Here is a 15,325-nt window from a genome sequence, read left to right on the forward strand (position 1 = left end):
GCATTCATGTCGCCTCCGTAATGTGTTTGGCGGTAGCTCAGTGGGCTAAACGCCCGCCAGCCATCGTTGCGGACCGGGAGGTCATGGGTTCGATTCCTGTCAACGGAACTTTTTCTTATAGTTTCTTTGCCATCTGATGGCATTCATTTTGCTTACGTACTTCTGTGACGGAAATACGTAATGAAAGTCTTGGTGGAACCCGGCATAAAACACTTTTGTGTAAAAAGTGAACAAGCAAGAAGCTACAAGGAACACTTGTTCCAAAAAGCATGCCCAACAGTTTGTTGAATGCCGATCCGGAGTAGTGTATGACATACCACTATCTTGTGGAAAATCGTACACTAGGCAAACGGGCCGTTGCCTAAACAATCGGTTGCGAGAGCATGCATGCACAATGAAAACCGGAACAGGCAGCAACCTTGCCCTACATTGCATGAAATGCAGGTGCACGCCACACTTCGACCAAACAAAAATACTAAAGAGACACAAGAAACAGTGCATCAGGGAAATCTATGAGGCCCACGTGATCCACACGCGCAATTAATCATCTGTTAGCATGGCTTCTACAGACCTGCTCAAGAAAGAGTATGGTTATCTAGACCATTGAATGTAATCTTCGCACATGTACTAGTAAGAGAGCCATCATCATATATTTTTGTTCATTGAATTCGTTTTTCGAAGAGTACATATTCCGCGCAGCAATGCTAAGGTCATCCTCGCCCTAGACCTTAAGGGTGCTTTTGACACTGTCAAGCACAGTGCTATCTTGGCCAGTCTCAAGACCACAAACTGTGGCGGTAGGGCCTTTTCCTACATACAAGGTTTCTTATTTAATAGAGAGGCCCACTGAGGATGATGAATACAGTCCCTACCTCATGGGCACGAGAGGCACACCACGAGGAGCAGTCTTCTCGCCGCTACTTTTTAACATCGCTTTGATGTACCTTCCAAGAGAGCTGGCTCGGATTCCAGGCGTCCAACGTGCGCCGTATGCCAATGATCTTTCTCTTTGAAGCACACAGAGGAGCCTGGCTTTCCTCCGTATACAACATGACCATGAAACAGAGGACATGCTCAGAGTACCGGAGACACAACCTTTTTGTACAGCCTCGAACTAGAAACTCGAAGCTATGCCAGGGAAGACTGGAAGCTCGCTTTCGGGCGCTAGAAACACGGTATGGTAGTAACTCTGGTTTACTATGTGTACATTGCCGGACTGGTAACGAGGGTATACTACCATATGGCAGCAGTATTCCACAAGGAAACCCAGGTGGATGGCTTTTCTCTTTAAGGCCTGCAACTTAAAGGGACCGACAACTGATTTTTCTCGACCCAGTTTTTGACGGCACGACAGGAAGCTCGCCCTTCGTAGCGTTTGTAGCTGCAGTGGTTTATCCGAAAAGCACGTGGTTATTTTATAAGCAGTATTTTTCAATCTGAAAGGCTCCAAACACGCATGGAGGCTTGCTCCAGCAACGCTGAGAATTGATAGCGATGCTGCTAGCCCTTGTGAAAGCTGTCGTTCTGCTTTCACAAGAGTTACTGTAACTATGCCTAACCACCGTTATTTTGAGTTTTCCAACCATTTTTGAAAATAGCTAGCTGTTACAATGAGATGTGTGGCTTTATACACCTTCCCGGTATTTGTACAGCGTTGTGTGCGCCTGCGCCCAAGGTTGCCTGCGCCTGTGTCATAGATGGCTTGTCCGGCGTCGTTACTCTCTCGATACACGAGCCAAGCCAAGTAATCGAAAACGTAACTGTGCATATGCACGGCCGCACCGAGTAGCAGCGCGCGTCATTTCTGAGACGAAGTGTAGGTAGCAAAACTAGGTCGGCTCCGAAATCTTAGCGACCTGGAAACTGCGTGCACGGTTGCATGAGCACGCTGAAAAGTTGCTCAAGACGCGCTGACGAGCATGGGATCATTACGTCACGCGAAGGGAGCGCCACTTTAATGAATACTACTAACGCAGGCCTATATGTACATTATTATGGAGTAATACCTTTTGATATAAAGAAACAAACAATATTTCAATACTAACAAAAAAATCGTCGACCGCGTACAGCAATCAACGGTCACGTGGCAGTCTTCATCGGATCATTCATGTTTTTGCCGCCAGAGGAGCCACAGGTCATTTTTTGCGACTTTCAATTAAGAAATAAAAATATAAATCCATCTCTCACGAAAAAAACAGGGTTGGTTTGAGTCAGTGCGACGGACAATCTTTACATCAGTGGAGTTAACGTTAACTCATTTCATATTCTGGACAGTTGTCGGTCCCTCTAACACAGGTGTAGGAGGTCGGTATTCCTTTACTTCTCTTGCACAGAATTTTGAAAGCAATCATTACTGATTCTCGCAAAGCCTGCGCCCGCTACTTGGCAGGGGAAATTTCACCCCTTACCTATGAAATTCTGCATGGGAGCACGAGGGTCGCCGACCTCACCCCAAAACAATTGGTATGGACCCCAGGTCATCGGGGACGTCGAGGGAACGAGGCGGCAGACGCGGCTGCCTGAGCGCTCATTCCCCGGCTACCTCATCTTAGCCCTATAGACTGGATCCCATGACCGCCGTTACTGCGGTACCTAGAAAGTGTAGGGTATTCTCGCTCCCGGCACGGCCGGTATCCACCCCCCGCCAAGGGTCTGGATAAGGCTGGAGACTTGAAAGAAACACATTGCCATGCCCGGCCATGTTACAATACTTTGACCGCGTGGTCCCTGGCAGGTGCAAGCACTGCGGGCAGACAGCCGACGCCTACCACAGGGTACCACAGGGCCTGCCATCTCAACCCAGCCATTGCTCCTCTCCCGAACCCTATGTGAGAGGACTGGGTGGCGACGTTGCTTGGCTGTTCCGACCTCAGAGCTCAACAGGCCCTCGTCGCTCGGTCTAAAGCAGTCCCGTTCTGAGCATGTCAATCGGGGGCTCGCTTTTCTGTAATAAAGTGTTTGCCTCACCGTTACTGGCGGTACTTGTTTTGGTGCTGATCGTACGTGCCCCCCCTGCGTTGGATTTCAGATTTAGATAGAACATGTCGACCTACATTAATGTAAATACGGTACCTATACTATGTCGGATAGATTTGGGAGCTCCCTTTGAAATATTTATCCCTATTGGCGGGAATGTGTGAAAATAAACTTGTAAATCAGTTGTGACTCTATGTTTTCTCCCTCTTATTGACCAGAAGTATGACTGAACTATGTAAGTTTTAGTTGATCCAAGTTGTGACCTACCAGATTGAAATGCTGTGCCACTGATTTCGGTAATGTCCTTGCAGTGTTCACTTTGCACAAGCAATAGTACATTGGCGAAACAGGGCAACCAATTAATTTTAGATTAAGCGGGCATCATGTGGACACCGCGAGGAAATTGCTGAAGGTAGTGGCGCAGCATTTTAATGTGGCAGGTCATGACTTTGTGTGTTTGGTCAGGAACCTGGTCACAGCAGCAGCAATACACAAGTGCCCATTTGAATCTGTCTCTCCATGTAGACTGTAACAGCTGCTGTCGCTTGAAGCTCGAGCCTATTCATTCTGAGAATATCGGTTTGAGTTCGGGTTGGCATCGTGATTGTAGCTGCAGTGATTACTTTGATGCTTGGCAATGGATGCTTTGGAGACAACTCGCAGTACTAGTGCATATTGTGCATCCATACCTGTGTGAGGGCAAACGTGATGGGGTGTGCAGGTGAAGCGAACTGGCCGTCGCCTGGCGCCCTCTGCCGAAGAGGAAGAAGCTGCGGTGGGAGACCCGTGGCGAGGGGGCAGTGGCGGCAGCGAGGGGCCCCCCAGCTATGAGCAGGCATCTGCCAACCAGTACAGCCCAGAGGTGCAGCTGCTGGCATCCAGCCTGCAGGTGAGACTCCCGATGCCGTTGAGTTCAAAGAAATAAAGTAATTGTTTTCAAACTGGCTGGCAGTTCAGCTCATGAACCACTGGAACGATATGTGCCCAACTGCTTAAGTTTCGGCTCATTTTTTCACATGCAAATTTTCTTGGGTGGAGGGAGGGACTGTCTGGGACAGCCATTGTATGCTGCACTAGTGTACACACTGTGATACCCCCTTTGCCTTGATTGTTACATATACTAAGTGGAAACAAACCGTAGAAAATAAATAACATGTATAGGTGCATCAAGGTAACTGTTTTGTAAGTTTAAGATTTTACGGTGATAACGAAGTCGTCATCAGGCTTTTCATTGTGTGTGGAACAGGTCAATTTTGTGGTATAGCATTGCACAAAAATAAAATGACACAAACAAAGAAAGAAAGGGCTTTATTCTGAAGACATCCACTAACTTCCGTTGCTGCAAGGTAAACATACAGTCAAAAATCCATTGCAAAGGGCAGCATTTGCAGCATCACTATCTGTTTTTATGGTTGCTTCAGTGATGTGCCAGCAACGACAATGTTTGCCCATCTGAATCAACCGATAAGCACCTTCTGGCTCTGTGCCTTCATGGCAAGCTGCATCCAAGTCGCTCAACAGTGAGATATGGCTGGTTTGTCCTAACTTGTGACGAGTGACTGTTAGGCCTCGTTGGCTGAGAGAGATAGAGAGAAATAACCTTATTTTGTCCAGCGGTTTGGGGAACAGGTCCCCGCCTAAACGGCGGCCAGTAGCCCTTGGGTCCTGGCGGCATTTTTGGCCAGCTGGACAGCCCAGAGTTGCTCTTCCGGATCCGAGCTTAGCAGTAAGGCCTCCCACCGCTCATCATTATTTATACCGCGACCCTGTAGGGACGCCTGAGGGCAAGCCAACAAAATGTGTCGCAGATTCGCCCGTTCCCTGCATGGCTAGCATTTGCCATCGTGTTGGTCGGGGTAATAACGGCTGTAGGCCACCGGATTCGGGTAAGTGTTGGTTTGGAGAAGGCGCCAGACCACTGTCTGTGTCTTATTGAGTCTTGCGTGGGCAGGGGAATACCGAGCCCTCGCCAATCTATAATACTTAGTGATTTCATTGTAACTGACCATGCGCTCCTCTCTCATCTCTGGCTGAGGCTGCTCACTGGCTTGGTGTGCGTGTTCTCGAGCCACTGTGTGAGCCACCTCATTTCCAGGGAGAGAGGCATGCGCAGGTGTCCATACTATTTCTATGTGCCTATTGATTTTGAGAGTGATTAAAATTCTAAACACCTCCGACCAGATTCGCCCTCTTAGAAAATTTCGCACCGCTGTCTTTGAGTCACTAATTATGTGTCTGGCCGACGTTGAAGCTGTTGCCAATGCGATCGCTGATCACGTCTGTGCTCGCATCACACGGTCAGCAGCCGCTGGCAGCGGGTAGTTGCAGCCAAGGCTCAAGATAGTAAAGATGGTTCCTGGTCTGTCTTGGTCTCGTTTCTGTGGGGTTTCTGTGCTTGCTGCAGCCACGAAACCCCACAACTTAAAGAAACATAGCTGATCCCTCTGTCATAGGAATCGGTATAAAGCGAAAGTGAAACATGTCTTTACAGAAGTAGTGCTTATTGTGTAGCGATATATGAGAGCTTGTACAATGTCTATGGGTGTTTGGGCCCCGCCAGTCGTCTAGTGGTTATGGCGCTCGACTGTTGACCCGAAGGTCGCGGGATCAAATCCCGGCCACGGCAGCTGCACTTTCGATGGAGGCGAGAATATTTGAGGCCCGTGTACACTTAGATTTAGATGCACGTTAAAGAACCCCAGGTGGTCGAAATTTTCAGAGCCCTCCACTACGGCGTTTCTCAATATCATATCGTGGTTTTGGGACGTTAAACCCCAGATATTATTCTTATTATTATGCAAACACTATGACACCATTTGACGTGAATGGACTCGCGTTGACGCTTAGTAGCACATCTCCATCGCGGCGACTAATGCCCGCGATCATGATTTAACCGTTGTGGTAGCTGAAGTTAACATATATCTGGACACAGCGTATCGCGAATCCCGCGCAAAGATGATGTCAACATGCACATAATAAACACTGGTGCTCGATATGCACTTCTTCAAAGCGTCTTCAATGAAGAAGAAACGGCACATTGTGCACTCCTGAGTAATAGGGTAACCTACGCCTGTGCTCGTGCATACACTACAGTCAAATCCCGCTACAACGAAATTGATGGGACTTGCGAAAAAGTTCGTTGTCGCGGAATTTCGTTGCAGCAAAATTTCATCTATAGACCACGAATGTTAGGAAGATCTGATGATCATGATTCGTCCTTTGGTCGCGGCAAGCGCATGCATTGTCCTTTGCATTTAACTCTCGCTAGCTTGGATGTACTTGGCCGTACACCGTGTGAATGTATTTTCTCGCGTATAACACAAACGAAATATACAGAAAATTTAGCACTGAACTCGGGGAGTGGGTTATACGCGAATTTCGGTGTGCAAGTTAACTTCACGGCAATGCAAGGAAGGTGGCTTTGCGTCAATACGCAAGTTGTACACGGGGTTATACACAAGCAAATACGATATGCAGGCTACCCTCGAAGCGTGCCGAGCACGTAGCGCCACGAAGGAACGTGCCAAAGTTCGCTAGAGGCTAACTGAAAACGAAGTGCCGAAGCTCCGGAAAGCCGAAACGCTTCGTGCCGTTTTACAACTTTATTGCCTTTAATCTTTCTTCCGGTGAGTTGTTAGCTGTGTACTTGAGCGTATTCGCTATCGATGATTGCGACGATAGCGACCGCGGCTTTCTGCGCAGCGGTTGCGATAAACAGTAGTTTCGTTTTCAATCTGTGCGCGTTGGCCATGCGCGTGCCTTCAGAACTGCGTCGTTGCTATCTGTGATCGCGTCCACCGCGGTTTTGACCGCAGCATTGCTTTGAGTCGGTGCGCATACGTTGGATGCGCGCGTACTTTCGTGGTCACCCATGATCGCGTCGACACGACCGCATTTCTGTTAGCAGCGGTTGCGGCAGAATGAAGTTACACTTGGACTAGGTGCGCGCTGCCGCGCGTGTGCCTTCAGAACGCTGTGGATGTCATTCGCGATCGCACGGTGACGACGAGCAGTAGTTTTGTTTTGAGTGCTACTTTAACCCTATGAGGGTCGAATTTTTTCGCGAAATCCAGTCCAAAAATGTGTAATTTTTTTATTGCTGAAATAAATTCTTCAGACGATTTTATTTAAGAAAACAATTGTCTAAAATTTTTTTTCGTGACCGTAAAGTGACAAAAAAATCAGTTTTGTTGTTACATACATATGGTTTATTCGCAGTAAAATCAAGCAGAATCCTAAAAAAAAAAGCTTCACAGTCTTTTATGAATAAAAATTATGCATTGTATTAAACATAGCTCACAAACATACAAAAATAAGCGCACCAGAGTACGTTTCCGGTTAAAAACGCTCGTGCTGTAACACTAAAAACTTTTCAGCGTGTGATAGTCTTTGAAGCATGGCTCCCCGCGCACGCGTTTCAGATGTCTCTCCTTGATCATCATCGGAGTCTGAACTTGTCAAAAAATCCTTGTCTGACGAACTGAAATCCAATGAATCAGATTCTGATTCGGCACTTGGGGAATAGTCCGCATCGGAAGAACCGCTGCTCGACTCACCGGCAGCAGCGCAACCGGCGCGCGCTTCCATAGCATAAGCGAACTGCGTCAGTGAGTGCACGGAAGAAAGTTATGGTTGTGCGCCCGTCTGGAAAGCAAAACGAGTGAAAAAGCTACAGTAATACTTCGTCTTATCGCCAACAAGACGTAGTTAGTTTTTCTGCGACCCCAAAACAGGAAACGAAATCACGGTGGCGTCGTTTGTGTAATTTAGCGCCGCACGGAAATAGATGTAATCGCGCGCCGAGGTGCAATAAACGAGAGAGTAACAAGCGGTCACCCTTTGAGAGATTAGAAACCAAACAGCCATCAGCTTTGCGGGCGCAAGAAGCGAAAACCGCCCGAAGGACGAAACCGAAACCAGCCGGACTGCGTGCGCGCGTTCTGATGCGAGACTACAAGCTGCCGCGACTCTTTGGAAACAACAAAAAAAAGACGGAGAGACATTGGCGCATTAAAAAAATTACACGTACTCCCGAAGCGTGGCAGCACATTCCAATCAAGAGAAATGGGACAAGGCGCGCGTGAAACCAAACCACGCCGCGGGCGCTCTCGGTTGCGCAAGCGATAGCTGGCGCGCGGCGCGCCATTTTGCGAAGCATAAAAAAAGCAACAACGAAGAGACATTGGCGCATGAAAAAAATTCCACGTATTCCCGAAGCGTGGCAGCACATGCCAAGCAAGAGAAGTCATCGAAAAAGGCGCGCACTTTAAACCAGCTGCACCGCGAACGCGCTCGGACGAGCAAGCGATAGGCGGCGCGCCGTTTTGGGAAGCGAAAAAAAAAATACAATGGAGAGACATCGGTGCATGAAAAAAATTCCACATATTCCCGAAGTGTGGCAGCACAGGCCAAACAAGAGAAATGACTGAAAAAGGTGCGCGTTTTAAAAATAAATGCTATGCCGTACATGTACGACGAAAACCCTTTGGTACCAGGAAGCTTCTGCCGTACATGTACGGCGAAAACCCTGAAGGGGTTAAAAACATGGCGGGAGTTCTTGAAGAACAATTCTTCCGCCGCCCGCACGCGCATCAAACCCGCCGGCAGCATCATGGCGGATGGACGATCTGTCTCCGAGCATCTCGATGGCGAAAAATTTACTGGGATGTGCGTGTGGTGGCAGAAAGCATGTCTCCGATGAAGACACGGGTCTTGCGATGCGGCCGCATGGCTCTGGCAACGAGAAATGGTCGAGTTTATAGCGGAATTTCGTGGCAATCCTAGACAAGCTCCTTTTTCTTATCTGGTGGCACTCACGAAAACTTCGTTCAAGCGGAAATACCCAGAAAAAGTATTCGTTGTGATGAGACATTTTTTTGCATTGTTTTCTATTGGTGGCTGACGGGGAATCGAAAATTACTCGTTGTGGTGGAAATTTCGTTGTAGCGGTATTCGTTATAGTGGGATTCGACTGTACCACACTGCGCTTCAGCAAGACGGGAGGCAGAAGTTTGTAGCTTGAGCCGCAAACGCGCACAGGCGTTCCATGTCCCGCTGGCCTCTATCAGCACTGGCTGATAAAACTGCTTCAGCACTTATTGCAGCAGTTTTATCAGCTGGTGCTCTTGCACCGGAAGCAGACGGCGGCAGAGAAACACCGCTGGTGCGTGTGGAAGCTGCACTACTCCGACAACTAGCCATCTCGTGCTAGCACGAAGCGAAAGGCAAAGAACGTAACTGCGTGTAGGGCTACTCCCTGATGCTAGTGCAGCCAGTGTTTTTCGCTGGTATTGAGACGTTTTAACCTTGGCCTCTGAGAGTGCGCGCCAGCAGGTTTATTGGAGGCCACGCTTTAACTGCGTCGTCGCCGAATCGGTCTCTGCCGGCGCTAGTAGGTGTCATGCCGCAATACTTCTCTTCAGCGCTCACAGGTGCCGCACCGCCCCACCAACAGAGAGCACTGCGCGAGAGAGAATGTGTGAGAGATATAAGGTGCATTTGTTGAGTGTCGCGCGTCTGCCTTGATAGCTTAGTCTGTAGTGCACTGGGCGCTTATCATCGCGGACCGAGAGGTCAGAGGTTCTCTTATAATTTTTTCTTTCTCATCCGCTAGCGTCCATTTTATCATCGTCATATCCGTGACGGAAATGCATCACTGAAGTCTTGGTGGACCTCAGTATAAAGCACTTTCGTGTTAAAAAAAAAAAAATCCGGCAGATCTTTGTACTGTGAGAAGCGGTGTAATGTAAAGCAGTCAGCAAGGCACTTCTTGTACTGCACTGTTTGGCTCTGAGACAAATCAAGGAATTCATGTCATGACATATTGTCTACTATCATATGTGGGTCGTGCATGCATGCCTATATATTTTGGTATGGACCTAGCTAATGAAACATACATTCTGGTGCACTTGTATTGATTCCAGATATAAAGGTCTGTTGGTTATTACAGCCATATTTCAATTCAGTTAAGATTTTCCTATGCTACCCATTGAAATTGCGTCCACATGTAGCAGACATTTTTCAAAGCCTCCTACTTTGACAGCGGACACTTCAGACACGGTCGTGGTAAAAACATGGTGCATACAAGCAAAAAAATAAAGTTAAGGGGGGACGTGGCTTTCGGTACCAACTTTCTTATTTCTTCATGGATTTTGATGAAAATTGGCACACTTATTTGAAATGAAATGCTTTTTTAATGCTACTGCAGAAATTTCATGAATATATCTTTACAACTTTTTGACGTACAGTATCTTTCACCTTGTGCTCTTGTTCCGAGTCTGACTCGCTTAAAAAATGCGATAGCAAACTCGTTCAAAGCGCTATGCATTCTAAGATGGCTGATTGCGGGCATGGCATTCTTAGATTTTTTTATTTGCAACAAGATTTTTTTACTTTTCATTTTTCATGAGGTGACTGTGCAACAGGCATCGAGGCTTTGTGCAACTCGTCAAATAGCTAATTATCAAAAGGCCATACTGAAAAAGCAAGAATGTCACGCCCTGAACTGTGCTTCAAGGAATATAGAACAAAAAAAACGGAACTGAAATAGACCCAGCGGTCACTGAGAAATCAGCGGAACAAGCGAAGCAGGAAGCAAGAAAAGTCATTTTGAGAGAACGACTTTTAAAGTTGTACCAACCATATTACTTGATCAAAAGGCACTGGGGTCGTAATCTTTTGAGTCCTTCGTAATGTGCAGTTTCTTGAGTGCCCTGTCTTTAGTTTGAGGTGCCTTGCTTCTCTAAAACACAAGGAGATTGTGATCTTTGGTGTCTTTTATAACATTGGACCTCCTGCACATGTGGCCTTTCATCTGTTGTGCCTTTTTCTTTCTTTTTTCTTAAAATCCTATTCTGATATACAAAGAACATGTAGCGTGGATTTTAAACGAAGCTATGAAATGGTGTGATAAACATGACAAAAAATAAGATATTGTAATGCAATTAGGCCATGTACTATGATGATTCGCCAGCTTTCTTATATTCAAGATATCAGTAACATAATTAACAGTCTTGATTGCAATTGATCATTGAATCATTTTTATAGGTTACTAAGAGTGGCTCTCATCATGACAACCTATCCCTTCCTCCTAAATAACAGGCAGTTATGGCCAAGACATTGGTGGAATAGGAATTCCTTAGCAGTTTATTCAAGACGCGAATTGGAAAGATATGAATTCATCTCCCTGTTTCACTCAAGCTAATTTGTAAACCTCGCCTGCGATGCGCTTCATCATTCACCCGGTCGCGGACACGGTTATCTGCGAGGCTTTTATTTTTTCAGATGATTCATGAGCGCTTATGGCGATACCAAGCATGGCCCCAAGCACGCCTAAATTGCATCGCCAGTGCTTTATTTCACCTCGAAGTGCTCGGCCGCGTAGTCCAGGAAGTCGGCACGCGATGTGCTGGGTGGCGGCATTCGGTGACGATGCACAATATGCCTAGGTGCAGCGATGAAAAATAGGCGCGCAACGTGTTTGGCCTCGTATTTTGGGACGCCGACGCGTGCCCGCTGCGCGACAAGCTTGGCCGTGGGGTCCGCTGCCGATATGACCATCTGCTGTACCGAAGAGCCGGTGGGCGAAGCGCTTTGTTGCTTGCGAAGAAGCACACTGCCGCGAGTCCGCTAACGCGTTGTTCTAGCCAGCAAAGTTTGAGGTTCGTCTCGCGTGCCGGCGCCGTAAGCGGAGTTAGGCCTAGTGACGACTCCGAGCAATAGACACGCCGGCCGCGGTGCCCGATGTTTCAAAGTACGTAATGCGTGGTCACGAGTACAAAGAGTCGTCCTGCGATCATCTTTGTCACGACGTCCGAAGTGCTCATAAGCAGAACCTCCAACCGCGGATCCGACGAGTCAACGCTAGAGAGTCGGTCCGAGACGTGCGTTTGCGATGTTCGCTACGAGTGCGGCGCGCCATCGTAATCCCACCGAGCTTCAGCTAGCAGCTCCAAACTAAAACTTAGTTCTATTCAAAGTGATCGTCGAGCCGTGAACACAGAGTGAGTGCGAATACCCCACGAAGTAGCGTGACTTTCGACAGCCATGACCTGGAGACGCACGAGCTGCAGACGACGATCTCCCGGAGCGAGCATCGGACTAATGGCGAGGCGCGCTGGGGCAACATGGCGGACGCGGCCAATCGGAGGGCTCGAAACGACCTTCGAACATTTGCTTTTTGAGCACTTGTTTTCGAAGGGAGGAGCCAGCTGTGGCGGGGAATCTGAAGACTGAGAAATGTGCTTTCCAATGAGCCCAAGATATTGGCGCCTGGCGGCGTCGTTGCGTAGCTATGATTTTTTTAAAATTAGTGTTTTTTTGTGATTTCCCCAGTAATTCTCGCCACCTCGGCAGGCGCAACAATTTTTTATAGCACTTCTACGCGGTTTTCGGTGAAGATATTTTAGAATCGGATATAAAAGGGGCTACAGAAACTGAATATGTGATTTTTGAAAAATCAATTTTTTTGCCATTTTTCGCGATTCGAAAGTCGTGTCCCCCCTTAAACTAGGCTTTCTAGAGCATGAGAAATGCGCAAGCTTGTGCGAGCCTCACTCCAGTTTACTCGGGATGAAGATCTAGATCAGTGAGCACTGCATACAGATTTCGGATGCTATGAGTGAGGTCGCTCGCTTTCCGGGCGTTTCTTCAGTGAGGAAAAAAAAAGAAATAGGAGGTTTCCAGTCAACTTTCGCATAGCAACCTTTTCTGATGCCGTTCTCTGCAGCTATGACCACCTACAATGAACCAAACATGGCATTGGAACGCAAGAAACCATAAATGCAATAAGCAATAACCGCAATAAATTTTTATTGCATAAAAGTTATTGCGCCTCTCAACTTGTTGACGCCACAATGTGCCGCAAAAGGTCTTCAGACTTTTTGGTAACGGCAGAGACCGGTCGATGAATGGCTATGACTTCTGCGCGATTGCGCCAATGCCTTCACGGATAAGCATAAAAAAACAGCGAAGGCGAGATGGCGGCCAACGATGAACATGCCATTATGACTTATCACCAACAACCTTATCACAGTCATCTGCAGCTATCTGCTCGGCTGCATGTGTGGCATAAACTGTGTGGATTGACAGCGGTACAAGTGTGCCATGTTCCCATTTTCAAGTTTGCTGCTGCCGCGTTGCGCGAGACCGCTTTGAGGTGCGCATCACTTCTTAGAAATGAAGGTAGCCTGCTGGTGTTGAGCAGAGCGGGCACCAGGAAACGTTGATGCACTGACAGCAAGCATACACTGTTGCAACTTCCGAGGAAGAAGAAGCTGCTGAGTGCACGAGCAGCGCAGAGGCTTGGGACCCGTTTGGCCTTGCCTGTACACCCGCAGGTTAAGGATGAGTTCTCTGCCATATTAAAGCCCTTAAGTTATTGCTTCTCTTAAAAGAGGTTCTGAAACTTGCCGGAAGCCGTCGAACGACAGAATCCACAGCAACCGAGGGCAGACAAATGTCTGATTATGACCGGTCATCAAGGCTCTCCCATCTCAACCGACCACCATCACGGACTCGCTTAGAGGCAGGCGCAAAGCCCATCATGCCCTTTTAACAAAGCTTGTAAATGAAATCGAGGCAACTATTTCGAATAACTGAGCAGGCTTGCATGATCTTCAGATACCCGCAGACCGGTTGGAAGGTATGACAAGTGAGCTGAAATCTGCTGATTGATAGATAGAGCCATACATAACTGGCCCCAACAATGAGGAAGAATTCCTTCGAGCTGCCGATTACATAGACAAGGCAGTTACTTATTCATTCAAACTGAAGTACCGGATTCTGCATTTGTAGCCAATAGGAGAACATGCACCGCCAAACCTAAACCTTACTGCTGTGGACAGCATAGGGCTTCCACGCCTGGTACTTTTGAAGTTTAACAGAACGCCTCGCAACTGTCCTCCATTTTGAGAACAGCTTCAAACCGTAGTCCACGAGAATCCAACTTTGATGGATGTAGATAAGCATGCCTATTTGAGATCAGCGCTAACAGGCCCCACTGACCTCCATCAAAAAGGCTGGACGGCGCATCCCCGCTCTGGGAGGCGGGTGCTTGTGAAGCCACCGGAAGGTCCCCTGTTTGTCCCGGAAGCTGGCGTCTTCTGTCAGTCTCATTCACGCCATTCAAATATTTTCGGGTGGCAGCTGTTGTTATGATCGTTTTTCTTTTTTATTTTTTCAAACTCTGCCATTACGCCTCACTTTAGACGCCGACGAACGCTACACGAAAGATGACAGACGCCGTGCCGACACCGTCCGAATATGGCGGATTGCTGCAACGTGCAAAATGCGTAAAAAGTAATGCAACTTTGAGGTACTTACGTGTGAAATGTCTTCCCTGACGACTTTTCCGGTCGATTCGTACAGTTTACTGCGCTACAGGCAGATATTTCTTTGAAAAAAGAAGAGAAAAGCTCTCTTCCAGGACAAAAACGGCGTCTTCCGGTGGCTTCACGCCCGCGTGCTTGATGCACCATCCAGCTTCTCCTAGTGGAGATCACTGACAGGCCCCACCGCAGCTGCTATCGCCGGACTAACCGCAAGTTTGATGTGTTATCAAGATGCTCGGGCCATCCTTGTTGCACGCTTTGCTAAGGAAGACGTCAGAGTCGAAGACCATGTCGACCACGCTTCAAATATTAAACAGGGTGCGCACAGGTCCTTGAAATCCTTGAAAACCCTTGAAATTAAAAATTTCATTTTCAAGGCCGTGAAAGTCTTGGAATTTCGTTCCGGTCCTTGAAAACCCTTGAATATTGGGGAGTTTCTCAGGGTCGGATTGCACGACTTGCAATTCACGGCATTTGAGCGTGGTGCCGGGCAAACTTCATTGCTTATTGCGTTCTGCGACACCGCGATTGCGAAGTCGAAGTCAGACACGGTGAAACCGCCTGTATTAGATTGGCGCGATCGAGGCATGTGCGCACCCGCAGTGCCATTTTTTAAATCTGGCATGGTTTGGTTTCGGTTGGCCAGAAGCCATAAGCTGATGGCCACAGTGAGGCTACAGCATCTTGAGCTCTCCGGAAAAAAAGAAAAGTTGCACGAATGCGCTTGTTGCAGTAGACTTTACTTGTGGCTTCGGTTTTAGTGGTATCCCTCAGCAACCCGCTATAAAAATGCAGCACACTCTGACTAGCCTCAGCCACCTCAGCAGGTCTGTTGGCCACATTGTGCGCTGTGTAGCTTGTCAGTGCTTGCTCGTGCTCTGGTGGTGTTTTGTTTTGCGCGCGTTGAATTTCGCATGATCATGCATGCATGTGGTATAATTTGGAGTCATGCCTGGGAAATGTAACTTCCAGAGCACTTGGCTCAGCAACGATGATTATAAGCGTTGGATTACGCCGGA

General features: G+C 47.8%; 1 protein-coding gene across 3 annotated transcripts in view; it reads left to right on the forward strand.

Annotated features, from left to right (window-relative positions):
- The window catches only part of LOC119372459 (inactive histone-lysine N-methyltransferase 2E), a 533,413-nt gene that overhangs the window by 125,821 nt on the left and 392,267 nt on the right, over positions 1–15,325 (forward strand). For all 3 annotated transcript variants that reach the window (XM_049419603.1, XM_049419602.1, XM_049419604.1), the window contains one exon: positions 3,698–3,865. In XM_049419603.1, the coding sequence (XP_049275560.1) occupies positions 3,698–3,865 (168 nt within the window). The remainder of the gene's footprint in view (positions 1–3,697; positions 3,866–15,325) is intronic.

The sequence above is a fragment of the Rhipicephalus sanguineus genome, chromosome 10 (assembly GCF_013339695.2).
Source record: "Rhipicephalus sanguineus isolate Rsan-2018 chromosome 10, BIME_Rsan_1.4, whole genome shotgun sequence".
Classification (NCBI taxonomy): Eukaryota; Metazoa; Arthropoda; class Arachnida; order Ixodida; family Ixodidae; genus Rhipicephalus; species Rhipicephalus sanguineus.